This window comes from Leptonychotes weddellii, chromosome X, assembly GCF_054177405.1.
Source record: "Leptonychotes weddellii isolate Sample4059 chromosome X, ASM5417740v2, whole genome shotgun sequence".
NCBI lineage: Eukaryota > Metazoa > Chordata > Mammalia > Carnivora > Phocidae > Leptonychotes > Leptonychotes weddellii.
The window spans coordinates 32,597,536-32,625,234 of record NC_138385.1 but is presented as its reverse complement, the minus strand read 5'-3'; the positions used below and the strand labels follow the sequence as shown (position 1 = coordinate 32,625,234).

The window sequence follows — 27,699 nt, the reverse complement described above, 5'->3', positions numbered from 1 at the left end:
GTAAACCAGAGTCCTGGTTTACATAACCTATTCCAGTCTTCTCTTCAACAATGACTCTACTTTTTTTTTTTTTTAAAGATTTATTTATTTATTTTGAGAGAGCGAGAATGAGAGAGAGAGAGTACATGAGTGGGGGAGGGTCAGAGGGAGAAGCAGGCTCCTCGCTGAGCAGGGAGCCCGATGCGGGACTCGATCCCGGGACTCCGGGATCATGAGCTGAGCCGAAGGCAGTCGCTTAACCGACTGAGCCACCCAGGCGCCCCGACTCTACTCTGTTTTAAAGGTGACCAATCCCTCACTCTGATTCAACTGTACAATGCCTATGCCAGTATTTCCCAACAGATTAAAAAATCAAGTCAAAATGAATGAACAGATGCTTTAATTTCAAGCCTTTCTCCCCCCCCACCTCCCCTGATTCAAGATTTCTCAAATATCTTCATTTCCTGAGAGTTCCCTGAACAAAACTACTCAATCAACTTTGTTTATTATCCTCACTGATTGTAATACCTAGTCTACTGCCCCCAAATCAAATTCTAAATCCCTAGGATTTCAAACATAATTCAAAACCTTCCGTGAATTTGAAATCCTTCCCCAATAAGTGAAGTCCATCAACTTTAATAGGACTAATATGCCTCCCCCATTCTCCTGTATAATCATGAATACCCAACTCCCCATTATCCACGTGTGGCCATTTCCCCTCTTTTCACTTACGGGCTTGGGGTATGCCCACTCCAGTAAATGTGCTGGATGGAGCATGACAGGAAACAACTCACAGAATGAGGGGAAAAGTCAAGAAAAAGAGGCAGGGAAATCATTATTTTGTACTATTTGCATTCAGGTCTCTTACAGAAGCAGGGATAATGAGAGGTGATTACATATACATGTAAAATTTAATTACATCAAATTGTATTAAAAGTTTCTTGAAATAGAAGTCGTAGCCATAAAAATAGGCACCTGCTTAGTAAAGTGCAAAAGATGCTTCACTTATGTATGTCCCAGTGGAAAAGCAAATTGGTAAATTATTCGAAGTAGACTGGAAGTTTATAGGCCAAGATTAATATAAAATGTGCGTGTGTGCATAAATACACATACTTGCAAGGTAAATGTGTCCATCCTATTCACCCTTGTAAGGAATCTTGCCAAACCAAACTGTTCTTTAAACTCCTATTAGTCCACAGTAAATTGTCAAATACATAGATGGCACCCAAGTGGTAGCTGGCAGTGATCTTCAGTCCAGCTGAATGAAAACCTACCCAAGCCACGTGCAGGAGGAAATTAATCTTTAATCATAAAAACACTCAAGAAAAGGATCCTGCATGTTACAGCATTCTTATAATTGTACTGGAAGATATACTGTAATTTACTTAGTATAGCCAAGAATTTATAGAACCATGATTCAGAGTTGCACACAATCTGATTTTAGCACCGAAGCTGAAAAATAAAACCTACTGGAATCAATCCAACTTGCTTTATTTCCTGGAATACAGGTAAAAACCCATTATAGTTTAACATCAGGATAACAGAGCCTCTAAATAACAATGCTCTCTCTCCTAATGAACCCCCAGTAGTTTGTTGATTTAGTTACAAAAAAATTACTTACAGCAAATAATCAAGGAAAACAAATGTTTTCTTCAATTCTCTTCCAGTAACAGTCACTCCCTATAATGAAAAAATATTCATGTGCTGCTGGCAAAGCAACTCTCAGTTGATAATTCACTGTGAACTTGAGATCTGAAGATTTTCCCCCACAGTTTCATTCGGCACACCCCCAACGCTTACCTCCTTAAAATTTATACACAAGCAAACATAACTAATATAGATGTCAAGTCCATTCATTGCCTATGCCATGGACAGAATCTTCAGAATCAAGCTATTTTGCAACTACCATTATCTATTTTAACTTGTCGCTTGTAGAAGATTGATGCCAATTAGGTTGTATGCTTAGTCTGATAATTTTATTTAGTTACACGGCTCATATAAAGTCTACACAACAGAAGATGCATTAAAAAATACATTTCCATTCTTCTTTGTGTGTTTGTAGAAGTACTGATATGTATACATGGAGTTCCAATGATGGAAGTTTTAATGAAATATTTAATGTAATTAAAATTCTATAAAACATTTCTAGTGCTCAACAGTAACAAAAGGGCCAGTGGTAAAAATGGACAATTTTCAGCCCAATTCAACGGCATATAAAGTTAAGACCTGATGGAATTAGGTATTCTTAGGGCATAAGGCATATGCGACTTCTCAAAATTGTACTTACTAAACATAAGCATATAAAATAGGTTCTTTGTGAACAGAGCTTTAAAATGCATCCTTTTCTACCAGAATGTATTTCTTTTGTACACGTTATGAATTCTTTAAAAAGCCCTTATCAGGGATTATTCTTATGGCTATTTTTTTAATATTCAGTGGAACCAGAACCTAATAACCTGCTTACAATTTATCAAGGAGTTCAGCTACTGTATTTTCTTCCTTTCAATATTATAATGCTTAATGTTTTTGAAATTGCACTACCCCATTATTAGTTGGCTGACTTCGTGACACACTCTTTTTCTCTCCTACAAACGTGGTATGTGTGGGTATGTTAATTCAAAATAATTTTGGTTTAAAACTTTCCTGACACCTTTTGAAGTATCAAGAGGTAGAAGAGAAAATAACCTCTTAACTTCCTTGCCTTAAGAAAATTTTCAAACAAAACTTCGCTCAACACTTTTATATGCAAGAATATTCTACCCAGGGGCGCCTGGGTGGCTCAGATGGTTAGGCGTCTGCCTTCGGCTCAGGTCATGATCCCGGGGTCCTGGGATCGAGTCCCGCATCGGGCTCCCTGCTCGGCGGGGAGTCTGCTTCTCCCTCTGCTTCTCTCTCTCTCTCTGTCTCTGTCTCTGTCTCTCATGGATAAATAAATAAAATCTTTAAAAAAAAAAAAAAAAAAAAGAATATTCTACCTGGCTGGATAACAGTAGAGTGATGAGGGGAAGGGAAAGAAGGTACAAAGATGAAAATATGGGGTCTCTGCTACCTAAGGAGCTTACCATCCAATGTGGGAGGTAGATATGTACACAAATAATAGAAAATGTTCACTGACTGAGGTATTAGGGAGGGGTGATGAGGGTTACAGGTGAGGGTCAAAGGTGCGAGGGCGTGTCAGGTCTGAAAGGAAACAGCGTCAAAGTTTCAAATAGGAACACTGGTGTCATGCTGAAGATTTCAAAGTACACTCCATTATCCTACATACGTATTCCCACTTATGTGCAAAGAGGTACATGCAGAGATGCTAAATACTGTTATCCGGGTTGTATTCTGCTCTGCAAGCCATGCCCCTATGGTGCTATATCCTCCCAGAGAGGGCATTTTTTTTTTTAATCCACACAAAGGCAATACATGTGCTAGCTGTGGCCCTTAATACATGGATATTTATTGTCTCCTGTCTTTCTCTCTACCAGCAATGCTACCATCTCCACGTCCGTCAATAAAGCACTAGTTAAATGGTACGTCCATACAGTGGAATATCTTGGTACATCCATGCAATGAAATATCTTGCAGGCATTAAAAAACAAACAAACAAACAAACAAACAAACAAACAGGCACTGTAGTTTAATTCTATTGTGGCAATCAGTTTTTTGGTATTGATAGTACACTACAGTTATGGAAGATATCATTAGTGGGGGAAGCTGGGTGATAGGTACATGGGAATCTCTCAGTACTATTTTTGTAACATCTTGTGAATCTATAATTATTTCAAAATAAAAAGTTAAAGGAAAAAAGAGAAGAACGAGGCATTTCTAGGTGTGCCGATATAGAAGTATGTCCAAGATGGACTCTTACCTGCAAAAAGGGTAGAGAAAAGCATGTATAGTATGCTCCTCTTTGCGCAAAACAAAAGAGTACGTACATGCGCATAGATGCTAGTACATACATCGGCTATCTCTGTAAAGATACAGGAGAAACTGGTGGCAGCAGCGATTGCCTCAGGGGAGGGGAACTGCATAGCGGGGAGTCAGGGGCGGGGGCGGGGGGGGCTCCATCTCATTGTCCCCTTGCAATGTGTGAACGTCATACCGTGTGCACATACTACTTCTTCCAAAAAAGTTCATCCCTAGGGAACACAGTTTTCCAACCAAAAGGTTTTAAAGTATCCCTTCTATCTGATGTATTACTCTTCACCCAGCTTAGAAGGCCCAGGGATTGGGGACTGGGATTTAGGGATAGGTTCTTCCACTGATCCAGCATTCTGGGTTCTCCTGCCGGACAGTGAGTTAACTACTCAAGGGCAAGGGGCCATAGCATTAGCTGTACCTGGCACACAGTCGGACATATTTAGGGACACAGACCGTCTTGAATTAATTTGACCTCTTATCCCATCCCTTTTGACCTACTCCTAAAACCCCAGACCTAGAAGGATTCTTTACCATTGATTCTGCCCCTGGCATGATGTTTAAAAAAATTAACTTCTCATTAGCATGAGTCATTCCAAGGTCAACGACTGTCTATCTCCAGACACCAATGCTCAAAAAGATGCAGGCTTATTCTAGTAAAGGCAAGACTTTTCGTGGGAATATGGGTGATTTGTAAATTTCCTTTTGGTTTTCACATCTGTGTGTCTGTGAACCAGATGACTCTCCAGTCAGCTAAAATCTTCCATCCACGCTCATCACTCCCTAACTTCTATAGGCTTTATTCGTCCTTCCATAGGATGTTTACTCATTTGTATTACAGTTATCTCAGTGCATAACTTAGCTCTCTGACTAGAGTATAAACTTCTTTTTAAGATTTTATTTATTTAATTGAGAGAGAGCGCATGCATGCGAGCAAGCAGGGGGAGGAGCAGAGGGGGAGGCAGAGCGACAAGCAGACTCTGGGCTGAGTGCATGAGCATGAAGCTGGACCGGGGAGTGATCTCACGACGCTGAGATCATGACCTGATCTGAAATCAAGAGTCCAAGAGTTGGATGCTAACCGACTGAGCCACCCAGATGGCCCTAGAGTATAAACTTCTTAAGGGCAGGGAAGCCTTATCTATCTCATTATTCCCAAAGTAACTAATATCTAGGTCAATCATCTTTGGACAGTTCATTTAATTAAGACTTTCTAATTTAAAAATTAAATAACTTAAAAATCATTTAACTCATAACTGAACTAATTTGCTTAAAACAGTGTAGTGGGATGGGGCGCCTGGGTGGCTCAGTCAGTTAAGAGTCTACCTTCGGCACAGGCCATGATCCCGGGGTCCTGGGATCGAGCCCCGCATCGGGCTCCCTGCTCAGCGGGGGGAGTCTGCTTCTCCCTCTCTCTCTGCTGCTCCCCCTGCTTGTGCTCTGTCAAATAAATAAATAAAATCTTTAAAAAAAAATAGTATAATGGGTTTGTTGTGAGGGCAAATAAAAGACTCTTACAAGTATATTACAGAAAGAAATTATGCTGTCATAACTAACAAGCCTCATCCCTTGAGGATGTTGATCTGAACTCGTGGAGGTCAAACCAGCACCTTCTTTATCTGTACACTGGAACCTCATCCTCTCGCTTCCTCAACCAGCTACAGTTTGCTGCTAAGCTGAAACATTACTGCAAAATTGCTAAGCTACTCTCTCCTTAAACTTGGTAAACAAATGCTAAAGAAGGAGACTAAGATCCCTGGGGGGGAGAGAGGAGAAGATGGTAGTCCCTTCTGAGAGCACCGGTTCAAGAGCTTCCTACTTACAAGGAATCCTGCTTTGTCTGCTGGACATCCCTGATCCTGACAGCCAGCCCCCAGAAGCAGTGTAGTACTTGTTTCATGCTACTTGCAGCTGGTTCAAGATCCACTCAAAACTGTTCAGAGCTTTTAATCATTTTGTCTGCCACATTACTTCTTCCTCAAACAAACAGAACTGAAAGCAAGTCAAAATTAGAGCTAATTGTCCCCATAGAAACCAATCACCAATATTATAATGTAAGTTATAATGGCATTTATCATCTTGAACTGTTAGTCCATTTTACGCTTCATTAGTGAGTTAGGTTATGTAATTTCCAAAAGTTTATGTTATACTAAAACTCTAATTCTTCTTTATTATTTTTAAAGTGAGCATTAATATAAAATCAAATACTACAACACTTCACAAATTTTCCTTAATAATGTCTTGATAAGGGCAAGAAACACATCTTATCTATCTTGGAATCTCCCACAATGCCTTGGTTGGTAAATTCTTCAGAAATATTGATTCGTGTTAACTTTTTCAAGGATGCACTTAATCTGCACATTGACAGATGACTCATTTCTAAAATTCAGAAATTTCTATAAAAATAATTCAACATTTTTTTATTGATGTGCCATACTTATTTCAGAAAAGAACAAGTTTTTTCTACAGTCTCTTAAGACCTCCATCTGAGGGGTGCTTGGGTGACTCAATCGGTTAAGCATCTGCCTTCAACTCAGGTCATGATCCCAGAGTCCTGGGATCAAGGCCCAGGTTGGGGTCCCTACTCCGTGGGGAATCTGCTTCTCCCTCTTCCTCTGCCCCTCCCCGTGCTTGTGCTCTCCCTCTATCTCTCTCAAATAAAAATAAATAAAAAATCTTAAAAAAAGACCTCCATTTGAGCTAAAAACAACTTTCCAGGCACCATCTTTGTGACAGATACTGCACATCAGACTGAAGGTCCATTTGAATTAGTTCTGGAAGAGAGGCAAGCAAGCTCAAGGAGAGATTTTTAATTTGTCTTCAGTTCCTTGAGGGGTGTCATAAAATTCTTAACATATTAATTTTATTATCAAAAGACAAATATGTGCCATTAACCACTTTTAGGAAAGGGGAGGGCTATGTTATAAAGCCAGTGCTTGAGTATTACAATTCTTACAATGTTAGAAATCCTACCAAGAAGAAACAGGCAAGGCTTAAATTCTCTATGCTACAGTTTTCCCATCTTAAGAACTGGGTAAGGGCAAACTCTTAGTTCAGGAGATTGTTCTAAGAATTGATAATTATGAAGTGCTTTTAGTGTTTTATTAAGTTTATCTGGAAAGAGGCCAAAATATTCTATGTAGGCAATATAGTTCAACCTGTTTACAACATATGAGAAACAACTTTCAAATAAAACTTAACTTTGAAAATAATTAATCTATAATCTCACTCCCAGAATCTAACCTGCATGCCATCACAATGAGAGTTCTAAAGCTAACTACCAATTCTTTATCCTAGTTTGAGTCATTTTCTTAATGGCCACCTTGGGAGTTATAATTAACATCTAACTTTCAAAAATCTAGTTCAGATTAATAGCAACCCATGTCAATAGTTTACAAAATCTCTCTTCCACTATAGCTCTGTTCCCAACCCTGCTCCTTTAAACTACTGTCATTCAAATGACCTCTTTGTACATGATAAACCCATCAACAGTTTTATAATTATTGCTTCACTCAACTGTCTTGTAAATGAGATAGGAGAACAAACATTACAAACAAGGATACCTTTACACTGTCTTTTGTATTTATCTATGTAGTCACCTTTACCAGTGCTCTTTATTTCTTTGTGTACATTCAAGTTACTATGTAGTGTCCTTTCATTTCAGCCTGAAGGACCCCCTTTAGTATTTCTTATAGAGCAGATCTGCAGCAACAAATTCTCTCAGTTTTTGTTTATCTGGAAATGTCCTAATTTTTCCTTCACTTATGAGGACGGTCTTGCTAGATATAGGATTCTTGACAATCCATTTATTTCAGCCCTTTGACTATTTCATCCCACCACCCTTCTAGCCTCCATGGTTTCTGATGAGAAATCAGCTGTTAATCTTACTCAGAATCCCTTGTCTGTGATGAGTCCCTTCACTCTTGAAGCATTCAAGATTCTCTTTGTTTTCATCTTTCAACAACTTGACTATCATGTGTCTAGGTGTGAATCCTTCTAAGTTTATCCTACTTTCAGTTGAGCTCCTTGGATGTTGCAGATCAATGTTGTTTTGTTTTTAACAAATTTGGGATGTGTTCAGCCATTACTCCTACTATTCTGCTTCCCCACATTCTCCTCCTGGGACTCCTATTATATGTATATTGGTATACTTGATGGTGTCCCATAGGTCTCTTAGGGTCTGCTCGTTTTTCTTCATTCTTTATGTTCCTCAGATAGTATCATCTCAATCTCTCTTCAAGTTTGCTGATTCTTAATTCTGCCACTCACATCTGCTGCTGAACCACTTTAGAAATTTTTCATTTCAGTTACTGAAATTTTCAACTCCAGATTTTCCATTTGGTTCTTTTTAAAATAATTTCTATCTCTACCAATATTCTTTATTTGATGAGACAGTCATATACTTTCTTTTAATTCTTTAGACATGATTTCCTTTTAATATAATTATAATAGCTCATTTAAAGTTTTGACTAGTAAGCACAACATCTGGGTTTCCTCAGGGACAGTTTCTATTGACTGCTTATCTCTCTGTATATGTGTCATACTTTCCCGGGTCTTTGATTGTATTTTATTTCTTGTTGAAAAGTAAACATTTTAAATAATGTAACATAGCAAGTTTGGAAATCAGATCCCTCCCCAAGGTTTGTTCTTCTTGTTGGTTATTTAGTGACTTTCTTGGACTGATTCTGTAAAGTCTGTATTTGGTGTCATGTATGGCCACGTGAAGTCTCTGCTCAGTTAGCTTAGAGGTCAACTAATGACTGGAAAGGGATTTTCTAAAATGTCTTGAACTGGTAGATCTTTCACCCTATGTCAAGAGACCCTGTGTGTGCGTGTTGGGGTATGCCTTCAATGCTCCAGCAGTTTACAGCTCTACCTTGGCCTTCATTTCCTTCTTCCATAGGTTCTCAAGGTCAGCCAGAAGTGAGCAAATAGGGGCTTCTCAAGTCTTTCTTGGGCCTACACACAGCCCTACACATATGTGTGGCCTTCTAGATACCCAGGAATATCTTAGCACTTGTTAAAGCCCCCATCCCATCCCCAGATTCTCCTTTTAAGTTTTCTGGCCAGCCTCTGCTTTGCCCTCCTCTGGTATCACTAGCTCAGGCAGATGTAATGTTAAACAATTGCCCTTGATTGTTTTCAACAAGTACCCCTAGGATAATGCTTTTCCACTGAGCAAGGATGAATCAGGTCAAATAGAGACAAGTTTGTGAATGGAGCCTTCCCAGGGAGCTGCCAGGCAGGTCAAATAGTGATGATTCTTGGTGATAGGGGTATTTGGGGAGCTTTACCCCTCCAGTGGCTACTGGTTTCCTTGTGGAACTGGATAAAGGGAGAAAGGATTAGGGCAAGTTAAAACACAACAAAGCTCACTGTTCTTATGGAAAATCATCTGGTTTTGTTGTTGTTGTTGTTGTTGTTGTTTGAAAATCATCTGTCTTTAATGAGTAAATGCTTGGGTTGTTGGAAGTCTTTGGTTAATTTCCAGAATTCTGAAAAAGTTGGTTTTGAACATTTTTGCCAGTGTCCATGTTGCTTTTATAGAGGAGTAGATCTTCTAAGGTCCTTACTCTAATATTCTGGAAATCCCTTCTTTTCTTGAGTTTGAAAATCATTCTAAAAATTGTGTTTTCTAAAAAGACTGTAAACTTTAGCTCTTAAAAGTACCCAGAAAAATACATGGGATCCTTGGTGATGTCTACACATAGATTGCTAGGTTAAAGTATTCATGAACATCTACAAAATTAGAAGAGAAAAAATATGATCAGCCTAGATTTACACTCCATTTTACCTTTGGTAACTACAAGGAAATAAATGTGTTTTTTGATAACAGATGCAATAGAAGCATTTATTGTTATCAATATTTGGCTTCATTTCAAGTATTTTTTATTTTTTTAATTTTTTTTTTAAGATTTTATTTATTTATTTGATAGCAAGGCAGGGAACACAAGCAGGAAGAGTGGGAGAGGGAGAAGCAGGCTCCCCACCGAGCAGGGAGCCCGATGCAGGGCTCAATCCCAGAACCCCGGGATCATTATTTGCGCCAAAGGCAGACATTTAACCACTGAGCCACCCAGGCGCCCCTCAAGTATTTTTTAAATGTTACTTCTTTTTAAAGATTCACATTATGTTAGTTTTAAATAAAAGAACATGAGAGACTATGACTTATCCAAGTCATGGTGGGACTGAAAGCACAGCATCTAGTTCAATGCCTAGAGTCCTAACAGATGAAAGGTTACTAAGAAAAGGTCTCAGTGTATTTCTTAGAAATGGGGTAGATGGTGATTATAAGCTCTAAATCTTGAATTATATAAAGAATCATAAACATTTTAAAAACTCATTTTAATAAGACATTTACTATTTTACCCATACAACTGATGATTCATTATAATGTTGCCAAACCGGATTATAAGTTATGAAAAAGTTTGACCACAATGATAGCATTATCCTAATACTAAATTGGGAGATGTCAAACATATTATAAGTGGTTCTTCATTTGGATAGTTCCAGGGGTCCTGAATGAATTTAGCTGCAGGTATGATATGAAAACAACCTTCTCATATATGTGTGTGTGTGTGTGTGTGTGTGTGTGTGTGTGTGTGTGTGTGTGTGTTTGAGAAGGGGAAGGTGAAGTGGGGAGAAGAATGAGTACAAAACACATAATACTTTCAAAATAACTGACCTGCCCCTCTTAGAGTAGCACCTGGAATTGTACACAAAACTTTGGGTGTAGGGATCATGATGCAGGGCACAGAGTCATGTTGCAAGAAGAAAAATGTTGAGAATCACTCACTAAATGTTTAAAACACTGTAAGAGGGATTACAAAGCAGGGCGCCTGGGTGGCTCAGTCGGCTGAGCATCCAACTCTTGATTTCAGCTCAGGTCATGATCTCAGGGTCCTGGGATCAAGCCCCGTGTGGGGCTCCACACTCAACATGCAGTCTGCTTGTCCCTTTCCCTCCCCCTGCTTATTCTCTCTCTCAAATAAATAAAATCTTAAAAAAAAAAGTGATTACAAAGCCATTAAAATCTTGTCTGAGAAAACCAATTTAAATTGAACAGATCCTTAATATAGAGGAAATCACTCATTCAAATCAACAGTAGTCTCAGTGATACTTATGAAGCCATCATTCAGAGTTTCACTGTCCTATTCCATACATACTTTTTAAAACCAGCATGAGCATACAAAAAAGGTATATAACATGGTAGGTTTTCACTACTATATGTCTTTAGAATTCATGGACTTAAAATCTGCAATTTCAGGAATTTATGAGCAACCATTAAAGTCCTTGATTAAATAATTTTTCATTTTGCTGAGACAGTAATTTGAAGAATCTGAACCTTGTATACTTTAAGGCTAATATGTATGAATAAGTTGCTAAATTAGTAAGTATAACCTGCTTTCCAACTATGCTTGGATGTTTTCTTTGCATTGTAAACTATGCAATAACTCAGGAAGTGAACAAAAAATTGTTTTTTTAAATGGCCCCCCAAATAAAGCACATTTCTACAGCTGGTGATTAATATAAGGAAATGGTTTAAGAGTCATAAAGCTGTGTTGGTTCTTAGCCAGAAGATATTAATTTTGGATAAGTTAAAGACTAATGTGTTGAATTCAGCTTTGACTCAGAACTATGACATAAACAAGTCTGCCATAAAACATTTTATGAGGAAAATTACATGCTAAAATATTATTTGTGCTTTCGGGATAACTTAAAATCCCTTGGGTCAGGCTTCTTCAAATCTGTTTTCCTTCATCTAAATTATATTAATGCGAGAACAGACACATCAAGAATTTCCATAAAAACAAATAAATGTATTCCTTTTTTTTTCACCAAATGTAGGATATTCACTGTGGTTTGCTGAACCTCTAAAATCCATTCTTAGGCAGTAGACTAAGAATTCCTGACTGTAGAAATATTAGGAAAGAAGCACTTATCTAAACATATGGGAACCTATAGTTTAAAACAAAACAGCAGGGGCACCTGGGTGGCTCAGTCAGTTAAGTGTCTGCCTTCGACTCAGGTCACGATCCCAGGATCCTGGGATGGAGCCCCACATTGGGCTTCCTGCTCAGCAGGGAGCCTGCTTCTCCCTCTCCCACTCCCCCAGCTTGTGCACTCTCTCTCTGTCAAATGAATAAATAAAATCTTAAAAAAATAAACAAACAAAAGAGCAGAAAATAAATAGTACCAAACAGGCTTCCAAGTATTCCAAGATTCTATATGAATGGAATCATAGAGGAAAAGATAAGCAGGTGATTAAAGCCTATGCCATACCTCGTTGAGAATCATAAACACACGTCCCTCCTGTGTATAGCTACATATAGCCAGGTGAGTCTCCAAATAGCAAACAATATCAAGTAAATCCATAAAGATCTTACAGTGTCAGTTATACATACAGACACAAAGATATCTACTTCCAGGTAAGGCACAGGAAGGAACACAATGGAACATCTCTCATTCTCTGCTTCAAAACCTCCCTAGAAAAACTTCCAGAAATCTTTGAGATCTAACACTGCCCTGAATTCAAAATCAGTCCAGTTAAACACACTCCTTTAGATATTCAAATCCGCTGTTTGAAAAAATTTCGAAGTCATAAATTTACAACCTCTGTCCTCATCGCTCCACACCCTCCAACCCAAATTGGAAGACTAGCAGAACCAGTAAACTTTCTAGATAATGCAAAGTGGTAAACGCTGCTAAAATTTAAGTGGTAGAAATTATTTAATGCAGTTGCTACAAAGTCTGCAGATATTTAAGACTGCTGCTCTCAAAAATGACAAAGCTCCAAAGACAAATTATGTTGAGGAAGGGGAAGAGAAGGATCTTCCTAGATTTATACTTCAATTTTGGAGTGGGAGAGATAAAGAGTCAAAAACACTAAATAAAGATAACAACAATTCTGAGAACAAGACAGCACCAGTGGCCGTGCTGGGCTGGTGCAAGTTCATTAAGTCAGTAAAGGGTTAATAAATGGTTATTATGGGATGGTGAATAATTATACTCTTCATGGAAATGAGAGAAAGCTTCAAGACTAAAATGCTCCTCTTCTGTAAAAACTGACCTGAATTTCTCTAGGCTGAAATGAAATAAACACGGCAAAGGTTCTGAGAGCAGCCAATGGAGACAGGAACCAGGACCCTTTGGACCCACACCCATTTTTTCACTTTAAAATAGGACTTGCTTGTTCTCTTGCCATAGCCAAAACGGAAAACCACTGACTTATTTTTTTCCTTGATTGTGCTCTACACTATGGAGGCCACTGCCCATGTAACAAGCCTATTGTTTGAAGCCTGTGAGAAGTGAAATTGGCATCTCAATAGTTCAACCCTGTATAAACAAACGCACCTCTCCTTCCCTTGATGAGAGTATTCACCTTTGCTAATAAAGATTTTAAGCATATTGAAAGTGATCATGGACCTTTGTGTGGTCTGTCCTAAGAACCACTGGATTCCATTTGGCCTCCTACCCTATTATGTGGCAGGGGTCCGTGATCACAGACATAGGCCAAACTCCGTCTCTTCTTCAAAAGCTCGGACTCAAACATATTTCACTACCACTATTTTAACATCTGGTATTTCTTTACCTCACTGTAGTAATAGGTAATTCAAATTACAGATTATTCATGATTCAAGTCTATGACATGAGGGAGAGCTCGTTTACTTATAAAAAAACCTAAACTGACTACGCAGAGAACACTGCTAATGAGCACTGTGCCAGGCTGTTTTTTTACTTCCTGAGTACATTGGCACAACATTCATGGCTATGTGGCTAGACCCTGTCAGAGATCAATCTAACAGGAAATAATTTTCTCCTATTCTGAAACATATTCTGGGGGATAAAAGAAGAGAGTTGCTGAAATGAAATGAAATGAAATTTTACAGTGATCCCTAAAAAAGTTTTGGGTTCTAAACGTATGTCTTCATATAATTAAAGACAAATCATCAACAAAAAGACTAAGAATTTGCTCCTTCTTTTTCAAAGGGTAACTGTTGGTCAACACATAAAATAAAAAAAAAAATATGCTGTTTTAGTGTAATCCTGGAAACCATTTTAAAATTTTGTTTCTAAATAATACTATGAAACCTTTACAGATTTTGCTTACATAGTCCGTGTCTTAGAGGTGTAGCATTCTCGAGTAGGGCATGTTAAGAACCCTGAGGAACATACCCCTTAGACTAATCGATGTTGAAGCTAATTTAATAAATAACATCATTCAATCATTAGTACACAATTCTCCTATAATTATTATAATTGCCAGTACCTACCTCATGTGAGTTACTTTTATAACATCCAAGTAAAATTCCTTCATTAATTTAAGGAGGAAAAAAGTGGTTTAAAGCCACTTAACTCTGTAATAATTAGGGTAGTTTACTTTTAAATTACATTATCTTTGTTGGTACTCAACTCCCTCAACTTCATGTCTGAGACACTGAAGTTTAGAAGAAAAAAAAAGAACACAGAACATAGAAGGCACTCAGGCAGAGGGTGATGTAACCAATGTTAATCTAACTGACTTATGCTGAATGTCTATTGATAAACGAAAGCACTCTGTCTACACAGCAGACTCCTGCTTGTGTTATTTCCCAGTCTCTTGTCCAGGCTTCATGACATTCATGCCATTAAAGGAGCTGCTGAGGCATAATTAGCTGGACAAAAGGAAAATTTTACCAAGAAAGAGGCAATTCACAGGCCATTAATAGCTTAAAATTGTCAACTGGCAGGCCTTCATTTTCCAATCCTTGAATTATAGCAACAGTCTCCTGACGGGGTCCCCTTTCTTGCTATGATCTCCCCGACTTTAATATACCTTTGATTAGTACCCACTGACTACTATATAATGCTCATTCTGACCGCTGTGTCTTTAAATTGTTTCCCTGTCTAGAATGCTTTATCCCTCTGTGAAAGGTCTACCCAGCCTGAATCCTGCTTTGTGCATGGAGCCCTCCTGTATAATCCCAGCCCACATTAGTCTTTGTCCAAACTCTAACAGGCCTCATTGTCTCCATCATTTATTCAGCCATTAAATCATGTGACCTCATCATCTGTTTCATGAATCTTGTCTTCTCAGTATGACTGCAAGCTTTTTAAGGGCAGGAAGCATGGCTTACGCCTATTTTATAGAGCCTCTCCCCCACAACCGCTATATCGCTTGCTGCACTGAAATGTTAGAATTTACAATATTAAGAGGAGTACTAGCTGAGAATGGTAGGTTTTGATGTAAGATACACTGACTTAAGATAATGCTAGCAAATATATCTTGAAGCTTAAACAAACACTCACTCTAAAATGTCTACAAGCAAAGGGATAATCATAGTGGGAATTCTTCTTTCTTCTCTAAAACTGTAAAGCCATCTCTAAATGGAAGAAGTTAGAAACTGCTCCAAAATCCAAAGTAATACGTCACAACTCAGTGATAATATTAAAAAATGTCTGTACCTCTCCTAATGATAATGAATCTCACACAGGTTGTATAGACAGTGAGGCAAATAAACAACTTTCAAGTCTTGACCATATCTATTATTTCACAGATTCCACTACCACACTTAGTATATGTGCTCACAAAGTGAGTACTCCACTAACCACCTTTAGGTATAAGCTTTTCGTTAAAGCAAATAAGAAGCAATTTCAAGAAGTGCTCAACTACCGTGGTTTACATATACACACACGGACTTAGAAGGCCTTACTTATAATAGCCCATTAGGCAAGGTGTTTTCCAATTTTCCGTCTCTCTAAAAAACACATTTCCTCAGAAACATCAGGTTCAACTGTCAAAACGAATGTTCTCTCTCTGCCTTCACCCTTCCACCATTAAGAGTGGGTAAGCAAGGGCAAAGTTCCTACCTGTCAAAGACGTTTCCTTATATTATTATTAGCAAATTCATTAGAAAGCCCTAAAAGACAGAGAATAGGAATAACAATTTACAAGGAAAGCTAGAAAATCCAGTTCTTTTCAAATGCAGGTAGGTGGTATTATTAAGTATACTAATAAAGTAAATGATAAATGCCATGTCAAATACTAACTGACACGCTACTAGTTTGAAACATTTTTTACTGGTTATTTCTTACTCAGATGCCTTTAATCTAGTTTACTCATAGTTTTCAATAAGTTTGGAAAAATAAATACTTGAAAGCCTAAATTAAGCTTTCCCATAAATAAGCTCTGTGCTTATACATGTTTGTAAGATTAATTTTTAAAAGATTCCCAAAATTCTTATGAAACATTAGTTGCTTTAGGTAGAGCCACTATCGTGCACCTTCAAAAACTAAGCTAAACATGGTGCTTATAGTTATCAGTATTGTACTGTACACTTAAAAATTTGGAAAGAGGGGCACTTGGGTGGCTCAGTCGGTTAACTGTCTGCCTCCTGATTTCAGCTCAGGTCATGATCTCGGGGTTGTGAGATCAAGCTCCGTGCTGGGCTCTGTGCTGAGCGTGGAGCCTGCTTCAGATTCTTTCTCCCTCTCCCTCTGCCCCTCCACCCCTGCTCTCTCTAAAAAAAAAAAAATATATATATATATATATGGAAAGAGGGTAGGTCTCATGTTATGCGTTTTTTACCACTAAATAAATACATCAATCAATTTTCTAAAAGCATCATACATCTGTATGATTAAAGAGAAACTGATTAACCAAAAATGACTGACACGCCAGTAATCTGAGAATGTAACTTGCAAATAAGATTGACCATAGCAGGCCCTGTTGAGACACACTGGAGAAAAGCTACAGAAGACACGATATGATCAATAGAATGCCCTCCTGTTGACTGCATCCTGCAGTCAGAAATTACAGCGGAGTCTATCCTTTAATATTATCCGTTCCATAATCTCTGTTATGGAGAATGACTGTCAGCAAGCTCTATAAACAGAACTTCATCCATCTATTACCACCTCAATACAGACCTGAAAGTAAGACACATCTGAGTATCTGAGGATTTACAATTATGTTCACTGACAAGTCAAGAAACAGAAAGGATCATGATCAGAGAGTGGTTACATTTATCTGTTTGGGGTATACTTAAGCTACTTGTCCCATGGCCCCCAAACTTGCCCAGAGGCCTCATTCTCATTTCAACATGGTCTCTTGGAAGTACTCAGGGATGCATATGCAAGTCTTCTTGTATAGCTAAACTTTCTGCTGTGCATCTGTTTCTGGTAGGAATATATTTATATATTTTTTTTAACAAGAGCACCATAGCTGCTTGTTGTGAAGGAGGGACACCCAGGATTGTAAAGCGTGAAATATGCCTGTTGGAGCAGCTCTACTCCAGACCGGGCACTCAAGTCTCCTTTTTCCGCCCTGAATTCAGGCTTTACCTCACTTGACTACGGTTGTGTTTTTCTCCCTCCCTGGCTCCCACGCGCCCTCTAGTCCTGCCTCCGGCTCTATGTGACTCTCCTTCTCCACAGAGCTAATGCTTTCACAGTGTGAAAGAGTGGCTTTCTGCAAAACAAGTTGCCAAACAGGGCAATGATTAGAGGAGTCTGTGGAGTAAAACACACCACAAACCACACATTGCCTCATTAGTGTCAGAGAAATAGAAGCGGTATCATTCCCATTTGTTCTTGTGAGGGTTTTCTGAATTGACAAGAGGGTGGGGTAGATGGGCCCATGAACTGAACAAACAATTTTAACCACTGACTACCGGGCACCTCGTCCTGACATCAAAGAGCTATTCCACGAACTCAGTGGCCAGGCTGGCGGCAAGTTTTTGGTTTGTAGCGCCAAAGAAGTGTGCAAAGTTGTTTGTTTATTTGTCTTAATCATGGGAAACTTCATAAAATGCACTGAGGGCCATACTCTAACATGGAAAAAGGCCAGAAGACTTCATGAGGTTCTCCTTTACTGACTAAATCACCAACACCATCTTCCACTTACCAAATAACAATTTGCAAAGGATGTAAAAAATGCACCCATCATCTACACACTTACCTCACCGCTGTTCAAAATCAGGATACAAAAGGTATTTCCCTTGCTACAGTGAGGTATGTACTGAGGCCCAAGTTTCCCCAGCTATATAACTTATTTGTACCCCAAACCACCTAGGCCTGTACAGTCGCTAGGCTACACACGCAGTAACAATGTCACAGAGAAGCAGCACACCGGTGTGACCAGCACACAAGCATCTCTTTGAGGCCGTCACAGTGCTGTGGGACCTGGAGGCTGACAGCACAAAAACCAATTTTTCCATAGATTCCGTTCTAAGAGAATGACTCAAAGACCCACTAAGGCCCGAAGCAAAGCAGAATTTGGTGTTAAGACCTTGCAGCAATCCAAAATCTCACCATAAGATACGTTACTAGAATTGCATGTCATATGCTTACAGAAAATATATGGAATGGCAAGGCAAGCTACACAGGCTGTTAAGTCAATCTCACTACTTTCCATTACTAGAGAGCTGGTCAGCATCTTCTGGCAGGATATTGCATAATACAGTCAACTGTGCTCTCCCAGCATTGCATGTGGCTTTGGGTCACAGTGTGGATTATCTGTAAAATGAAACAGGGGAAAGGCAAGAATCATCAAGACCATCACAGACCTTATTTAAAAAAACAAACAAAAACTAATATTAGTAGGCCTGGACTCAAGTAGAACTTTTCACATTTGCCCATCCACTGTAGATCACAATGATCACAAAGCAACATGGCTGATCTTGTCCACTGATAGCATCTATCCTTCCTTGTCAGCAAAGCTGCAAATGGATCCAGCTTGATTCCTTTACTTTCTAAGCCTGAGGATACAGGACCTAGAATCGAGTACCAGGCAGTACTTGCAGTCCTTCAGAAATTTCCTTTAATTCACATCTGAAACTAAAAATTCTTGAGATGGTTCTCCATGAGGCTGTATTTTGCTGAACGCTGTGCTAAGATACACACTAAGGAAATCTAAGAGTCGCTGGCCGCTGTACAAATTGATGATATATAATATGTATAATATGTAAAGCTACATTAGGGAAACCCAACATACTGTCAGGTATTTTTACTAGCAATACAAAGCTGAAAACTACCACTGATCTCTACCCATCTGAGCATTCAAAGTCACAACTGGGGCAGGGGAGGCTGGAGAGATCCAGGAGACTGACCAAATCGTCACAATAGTTCTGTCGCTGCTCTGTGGTTCTGTTAATTGAAAAAGAAATGACGCTGGATAACTGCCGACACTTGAAAAACACATAATAAAAAATCTGATTTCGCCTGACCAACTGGTTTTTTCTTCCCATTCCTTCACCTCCCTGCTTTTTAGTGGCACCACAATCCTCCTGGTTCCTCGGGCTTGTAAACTCTGAATTAGGTTCAAAGCCTCTCCCCGCTTCACTTCCCCCAGCAATGGGAATTTGGTCGAATTTTTTTTTCTACAATGCCTCTTTACTTACATGCAGTCCCCTAATTTCAGGTCCTCGCCCAAAAGCTATCTGAGCTATCTTTATACTTGATGTGAATTCTATAAACCAACGTGTCTTCTTCTCCTTTCTCTCAAATTAGATAGATACATTTGGGCATAGATGAAGAGGGGGAAGGGGAGGTTCTTACACTTGTGATCAAATTTCATAGCCATTCCAACTGAGCTGTTGAACAAACTTTTCCTGAGCACAAGAATAGCTAGGCACAGAGCCAAGAAAAGAAGAGGCAAGGATGGCAGCCAAGAAACAGGTGAGCTGCAAGCTTTCTACTCCTACACAAAAGCTGGCCCTGGAGTGCGAGTCCCTGCATCTGCTGATAACTTCTTCCATTTCTTGATTTTGCAACATTCCTATATTCATGAACTCTGCCCCTGGAGTGGCTCCCCTACTTTTCCAATGCCCGTTTTCCTAGCGCCCTCGGAACCTCAAGCCTAGCTGGTCTCCTCTACCGTGAGACTCTTCTCCTTCCAAGTCATCTTAGGTCCTGGAGGACTCTTCTGCCAGTACTGTTCTCCTCCTCATGTGAGAGACCATAATCAGATCCAGTATCTCTTATCCAGCCTTCCCAGAGGGTTCCCAAGACAAAAGGCTACTTGTAATTTCCTTGAAGTTTTCTGATCTTTGAGACCAGAGCAAGAGGGTGGTATGGAGAATGCTGGGCGTGCAAGTTGCTGGCTGAAGACAGCTGCTGAGAATCCCCAAGTGCTGTGATAAGGGGTGTGGTGGTGAGCAATGAGTTCAAGAACTGCCAGGAAGACTTCAAGACCTACCGGTCATACCAGACTCTTCACCAGTAATTTCTGCCCCTTTGCCATTTCAGAACTTGGCTCAAAAGTCATCCTCTTCCCAAAAGCCTTTTTCCTGACCACTCCTTTTTTCCACGGCATCACCATGCTGATGTACGCTGTTTCCCATTTTTTAACTTCATCTACAATCACGTACATAGTGCACTGTCAGCATTTCAAGCGACTCTGATGTCTGTGTCATACCTTGAACAAGACTGGAAGCTCTGTGAGGATAGAGCGACTTCTCTGGTTTCCAGCCATGGAACTCAGCATAATGTATATGCTAAAAGAAATAACAGGTTTTTTTCCCCAGTGACATATAATTTCCACCCAGCTCCTCAAAACTAACATTTTTAAGGTTGAGCAAGTTTGAAAGTATGATACATTAAGAACTGCAGAAAATACACCCACACTGGATAGAAAAGATGCCACTTATCATTGGACCAAACATAAACTATGCTCCACCCAACCAACTGCACTATTACACCACACTTCTTCCTTCAGGCTCTCTTATTTCTACTACATAAGCTTGTGGCTCGTTTCTGCTCTTAGTAGCTCAAACTCTAAAGAAGTTTACTGTTGGGGAATCTACTCTTCCCACCTACACAACCACTGGCTTCCCACACTGTCTCCAGTGTCCTGTGAGCAACTGCCCAATTACTGATCGTGGAAAGACAGCTTACACATTGAAGGTCCATTCTTGGCAGCCCCTGGCTTTTACTGCTGGTCCTCACTTAGCTTAATTGATTCAGAACAGTATCAAAAAGAGACATTATTACACAAGTTCAGGGGAAAAAAAAAAAAGACTATTGAAGAAAATTTAAATGTAAAAGCCATGGTCATTGTGCTGCTTTAAAACAGGCAAGCATGTGTGACATTGAGAGAACAGAATAACGCCTATTGAAATAGGGAACTTTGACTAATCTCATTGCACAAGTTTTAGCATTTCACACATATACATTCTCAAAAAGTAAGGTGGTCTATAAACGGGAAGCACAAAATCATAATCCTTTGCGGTAATACATTACAGTGTCTTAACACAAATACAATTTCAAAAAGTGAACGGTTTTCTAAAGACAACAATGTGAATGCTAGTATTTCTCTAAGAAACACATACTGAGGGGGAAAAAAAACTACTCATGCATATGGGCTAACAGAGCATTTTTCACTTTCTCAGTAGTGGTCTTTCTTCCCATTGGACTGAGAGATCCCAGCAAAGACTCCTTCTTCGTTGCCACCCACTAGCTGCGACCTGAATGCCGCACAAACACAATTCATAAGCAAGCGAAATTATGAGCTAGATTATCACTCCCTTTGGCCATATGGGGGAGAAGGTAAAATAAGCATTGAGTTTTTCTTTTTAACTAAATATACCTTGTCCTACATACACCTTTATGCATGGATATAAAAATAATTTTGTAATTTATATTTCTACATCCTCCCATTTCAGTCACTGGCTGTTTTTACAGCATAATGACAACTGGGGGCGTGCCTTCTTTCTTTTCTCTCAGTAAGAGAGGACACCAGACTGCCTTCCAATGAAAATCAACATTGTTGAAAAACAACCCATAAAATACCTTCAAAGATGCTCAACAATTTTCCAGACAATACATGTCGTTGTTTTGTTTTTTGTGTGTGAAGAAAAACTATACATTATGGCCATTATGCTATAGCATGGATGAGGAAATCTGTGGAGGCCTAGTAGCATCATCTGCGATAGACAGATAAACCTTCCAGCTATTCTGCTCAGTCTTCATTAAAAAAAAAAAAGACATAATAGAAATATGTGTTTAAAATGCTGTATTAATATCACTTTGACCTGAGCTGCATTATCAAATCACCTTTTTAACGAACATGTCATAGGAGTGTTACTATTCTGGTGAAACAAAGTGCTTGCTTCACCTTTCTAAAACAACCCAATTCTTCCCAAGCACACTGGGAAACAGTAATTTGACTACTGTGACAAGACAAGAAAGAGTTAACCATTCAAACACCTAATCAGAATCTCTCAAGAACTGCATATCCAGGAGTGGATTTTTTTTTAAATTATATTTTATTTACTGCGATGGAAAACTGTATTATTGATGTTAATGGTAAAGTATCTTTTATGTGCCATGGTCTATACAAAATGTAGTAGTGCATTAACTTCAAAGGTGGTAAGAAGATTAAAACAAATAGTTCATGGGACGTGACATGCAACACAGCATTAAAAATATAAGACTGAACAATCCCAGTGCCTTGGCAGGATCCTTTTATATTTCTTTGTTAATGAGGGAAATTCTTAAAATCCAATCCAGCAAGCGTAAGTGTAAGGAAAAGCTTTTAAAATCTTATCACAACGTGTTATTTAGTGAGCTAATCATCAAAGCATTTTTTACGGCAACAGAAGGGGGCTTTACTCATCAAAATCAATACAACTCACTTTAAGAGATCATATTTATGCTGTTTTTAACTCCTAAAAGGTGCCCTTCGCGTTTAACATTTCTGGGGGAAAAAAAAAAAAAGACCTAAAATCATACCACCGGTTTCCAACAGCCACCCCTCCCCCCACCTCAGACTGACACCATCCCAAGAACCTGGGACTCTTACTAGGATCTTGGCAGCATTCGATCTCCCAGTTTGCTAAGTTAGAGAGAACATGACAAAGGCTGGTGACATGGAAACAGGAAGTTCTCTACTGGAAACTGGCAGGGAAAATTGCCATTCCCTTACAGTTGCTGCACTACGTTACTGAGGTCCTCACTTCTCTAACCCAGGGGGTCTCACCGTGTGGTCCTGGGAACTGTGGCAGCATCACCAGGGAGCTTGTTAGAAATGCAAATTCACGGCCCCACCCCAGACCGACTGAATCCAAAACTCTGGGAATGGGGCCCAGCAATTTGTGTTTTAACAAGCACTACAGGAGATTATGATGTACTCTAAAGTTGGAGAACCACTCCTCTTCAAACTTTAATGTGCGGAAGAATCACCTGGGGAGCTTGTTAAAATTCAGCCGGTCTGAGGGGTGACCTGAGAGCCTCCATTCCAAAGCAGCTCCCAGGTCAGGTCTTGTGCAGACCACACTGCAAGGGTTTTCCGAAACCGGTGGTTTACCGAAATGACCCAGGGTGTTTATAAAATACAGGTTCCCAGGCACCACCCCAGACCAAATTAATCTGAATCTCAGGCGAGAGGGCTAGTCGAATACGGTACGACCAGTGGTTCTCTGCCTCAGCTGCACGTTCAAAATCACCTGAGGAGCTTTTAATAATCCTGATGTCCGGGCCCCATCCAAGACCAATTAAATCGGAATCTCTGGGCTTGTGACCCAGGTCTCCACATTTTTAATAATTCCCCAGTGGTTCGAATGTGCGGCCCGAGTGGAGAACGGCTGCTGTGGAGTCTAACTGGCCCCCACACCTGGCACAGTGGATCCCTTTATTGTAGCAAATGGTTTCCTATAATGTGGCTATCTGGGTTCCCACATATGAATCCAAGAGCTCTGGTTTTGAAGAATAAAATGCACCTCAAGTCATTTTTAAAATCACATCTCAAACCTGATTTCTGTGGGCAAATGTGCCTGGAGAACCGAGACCGAGGATTTAGTAATGCAGTCCTCACTTTTAACGCGAATGTCATGTGTCCTCCATTAAACAAGTTTTCACTGTCCTCCCAAGCTGTAGCTACTGCTACCTCTGTGCAATGAGGAAGATGCTCCAACAAACAGAAGCCAACAGTGAAGAAGAATTTGTACCCTACAGCCTGTCCACATATTGGCATCCCCTCCTTGAACCTGAAACGGACAGAGGAAATTTCTAATAACCCTTCAGAATGGAAGGGTAACTGCTCAATCAACAACTTTTGAACCTATACAAGGCAGATTTCACTAGTTACAGACATGTTGACAGAGAAGGTTCTGGGAAGGGATGAAAGCGGTGTGTTTTGACACAGGAGAATCTGATTTGTTGAAAGCCTGTCTTCTGGGGTGTGTGTTGGGGTGGGGGGGAAGCAGAGACAAGACCTGAAACACTGCTGCTCATGACATGATACTAGTAACTCAGGGTCTGGGAAAAAAAGAAATATGTCTATTTACAGCTTATGCCCCCCAGCACAAAGCCGCTAATAAGTACGTGAGGCTATTAAATATGTGATATGTAAAACAGAAAATGTGTGGTGGTTACTAAGGCACCGTCAAGTTATTTGACTCCCATAATCAAACACTGCTTTTAAGACATTTTCTTGAATTTTCCACAGCACACCTCAAAAATGACTTTAAGATAAATGAAGATAAGATGCAGTCCTCTTTCCACTTAAGCAAACTTTCGTTCTCCCCTTGGTCACGTTCAGTGTCTCTTCTAAGTTAGTTGTTTTGTTGAACACACGATACATTCAAGGCCTGCTAAATGATAATGGTTATTATTCTTCCACCATCGTTTCGACATATCCCCAGCGGTCAAAAGTGTGCCTTATTTGGTCTGTTTAGTTCCATGAAAAAGAAATCCAGCGGATGGGGTATTCGAAGACAAGCAATACCTAAACACATGTGCAAAGTAGCCACTGTTGAGATGACATTTTCAAAAAGCATTTTTTGTATGAACTGGTCAAGCTCACTTTCCTTTTAAACTTCTTGTTACAGTCATTCAGTTAACCCAAACTCACTTTAAAATGTGTGAAAATAGCACCTCCTGAAAAGTGTGTTCTCATATGCTTTGGAGCAATGGAGCGTGAATAGTAAAACAGCCTTTGCCAAACTCATGTAACTGAACAGGAGTGAATTTTTGCAGTCCCATGACTTTGCAGAGCCAACCTATGTATCATCCCACGACTGGCTTTAATACATCATAGACATCCAAGAGAAGACAAAAAAGTCACAAATAAGTGACTCAAGCTAATAAATATTTCATAGATTTTTTTTTTTTTTTACATGGCAGTCTCTTTTAAATGCATCTGACTTCTTAACCAAAAAACACATTGGCTAAGTAAAGGTGTGGGTTTAGGATTTAAGCTCCTAGAATTAAAACTATGGAATTTATAAAGATATTTAATTTATTGGGCAAAGTGTCATTCTGGATGCTCTTTCATGCATTTTTTATGAATAAATGCCCAAAGATGAACCAAGTCTGAATGAAAATACACAGACCACAAGAGTGGCAAAAATACAAAATTAAATACATTTAAAGCATTAAAGCCAAAGAAAACAAACAATACAAATTTACAATTTCCAGGACACTTTATTGCAATTTCCACTTTACATATTAATATTTTTAGTCTAGGCAGAAGTGTTTATACTTATCCAGTAGTAGTCTAATCCTCTAATCTCACAAAATGAAAAGCAGTTTAAAAAGAACATCAATTCAGGTATTTATGATATGGGGACAAGGGGCACTTGTCTTAGCAAGGAAAAGGGCTGATGGTTTTCAGTATAAGTTTCACTGAAAATTTTCTCTATCATTTTTGTTGTTGTTGATGCAAAGTACTCATAATAAAAACAATCGCCCTCTGTGTCATTCTGCCCTTCCTTGGGCTTTACATTCTGTCTAGCATTTAACTCAAGTCCGTTTACACTCCGTTTACACATTAAAAAAAAAAAAACATATGCCCCATCTCCCACACATCCAAATGGACGGGGATTAGAATTAACCTGCTTTTAGCTGTAACAGTGCTATTTTAAACAATTTCAACCACACACTTGAAGGGTAAAATAACTGAAAGTACAAGCCAAAAGAAAACATAAAAATTCCTACACACTTACTGTTGGATTGTTTAACTATTTCTCAAATCGTCGAGCCTAACACAGATTTCTTAAAAGTGAAATTGACACAAAAGCGAATGCACGCTTCATGTACAAACTGACAGTGGTTCTATGGGGACAGCTCTTTTTGAATGAGCTATTACCCAGACGGTGGAATTAAAAAAAAAAAGGTCTCACTCTTCAAATGTGAGAGAGCTGGCGGTGCGCTTCACTAGAAACACATTTTAATGGGTATGTTCGGATAAAAATAGGTAGTAAGGGAAAATGTGTTTTTAAAAAAAAACCACCTCCCTCCCCAGGACACAAGGAAACCCGAAGGAAAAGACGGGTAACCTCATAAGCTCCGGAGCTAAGTTCCATCACTAGCAGAACAGAAGTTGGATAGTTGCTATTTTTCACCCTGCCGTGGGATAGTAACTCTCCCTGTGCAAGGCACGCGGGGCGGGAATACTGGCGGGGCTTTCACGTGTGGTAAATGGAAACCAAAGTGAGGAGAGGTCAACACCTTGAGTAATCCAGATCCCCAAAACCAGGGCGGTGGGGACGCGGGGTGGCGAAGGAGAGAAGGGAAGGGTCAAAACTCCTCGAAGTTATCGCAAAGAGAAAGCGAACACCTTTGAGAAACTGTGAGCCACCTCTTGCAGCAGCACCCTGTTCCAAGTGTGGGGTGCCTGCCTCGGAGGGCAGAAAGCGCGGGGTGTCCTTACTTAGGTCGAGTGGCTCCGGGGACCCGGGCAGAGAGAGGGGCAGGGGCGGCCGCCGGCGGGGAGGCGGACTCATACTTTGCTTCAACTCTGAGCCCCATCCCGAGCGCAAGAGAGAGAGAGCGGCGGAGGGCACGGTACTCACTAGGGCTCGTTGGTGAACCGGGGGGTCCGGGGCTGCTGGTATCCGTACAGGTGACAGTAGAGCACATCGAAGCAAAAGCAGCACATCTCCGCTGACACCACCATCTTCCGGGAGCCGGGCGATGAGGACGAGGCGGCGGACGACAAGGAGGGCGAGGAAGAGGTGGCGGCGGCCGGGGTAGAAAGTAGGGTCCCCACTCCGCAGCTCGGAGGTGGCGACAGGGAAATCCCCCCGCCGCCGCCGCCGCAGCCCTGGGGGGGAGAGAGGGTACAGCCGCTGCCGCTACCTCCTCCGGCTAGACCTCCCAGCCCGTTGAGCCGCGTGCCGGCGCCTCCTAGTCCCAGCTCCCCAGCTCGGCACTGGCTCTCTCCGCTGCAGTGGGAGGAGGAGGAGGCGCCACCACCGCCACCCGAGCCAGAGGGGGGCGAACTGGACAGTTTCTGCTTCTTCACCCCGCAGCAACCCGCCGCCATCTTGGAACAGTCTCCCCCACGCAGCGCTTCCGACCCATAAGTGAGGCGAGCTGGCGGCGGGGGCGAGCACGCTGCGGCCCCGGCCGCCGGGGGCGCGCCAGGGGCTCGCAGGGCGCGCGCGCGCGCCGCTTCCCGGCCGGCCGCCCGGCCACGCGGCTGCCCCGCGCGCGCCCTCGGCCTGGCGCGCGCCCCGCGCTTTCGCCGCTCGGCCCCTCGCGCCTGTCCCGCGGGACTCGCGCCTCCGCCGAGCCGCAGCCTCGAGCCCTGTGGCCCTCCGAGGATGGAGGAAAGACGGGAAGCCCACTAGAAAGGAAGGAGAAGGAAACGAGAACGCGAAAGTGGAGAGTAGGAGCAAAGGAAGGAGGTGGGCACGCCCAGGGAGGAAGAAGGGAAAGGAAAACTAGTTGGGGGGGGAGAGAAAGAAGAAAGTCCGAAGTTAAGTATCCGAGTCCCAAAGCACAGCTCGATGACCGGCACTGCACATAGTGTTAGTGACACTTGAGCCGAGTTACGTGAAACCTGAGCCACCGGCCTCAAATACGCTGGTTTCCTAACTGCCGGAGCTGAGC

At 40.7% G+C, this 27,699-nt stretch overlaps 1 protein-coding gene across 2 annotated transcripts in view; it reads right to left on the bottom strand.

The window, feature by feature from the left end:
• AMMECR1 (AMMECR nuclear protein 1) overlaps positions 1–27,156 on the bottom strand; it is a 111,758-nt gene extending 84,602 nt beyond the window's left edge. For both annotated transcript variants that reach the window (XM_081808413.1, XM_081808414.1), the window contains exon 1: positions 26,658–27,156. In XM_081808413.1, coding sequence (XP_081664539.1) covers positions 26,658–27,130 — 473 coding nt within the window. In that variant the 5' untranslated portion in view covers positions 27,131–27,156. The remainder of the gene's footprint in view (positions 1–26,657) is intronic.
• Positions 27,157–27,699: the final 543 nt, after the last annotated feature.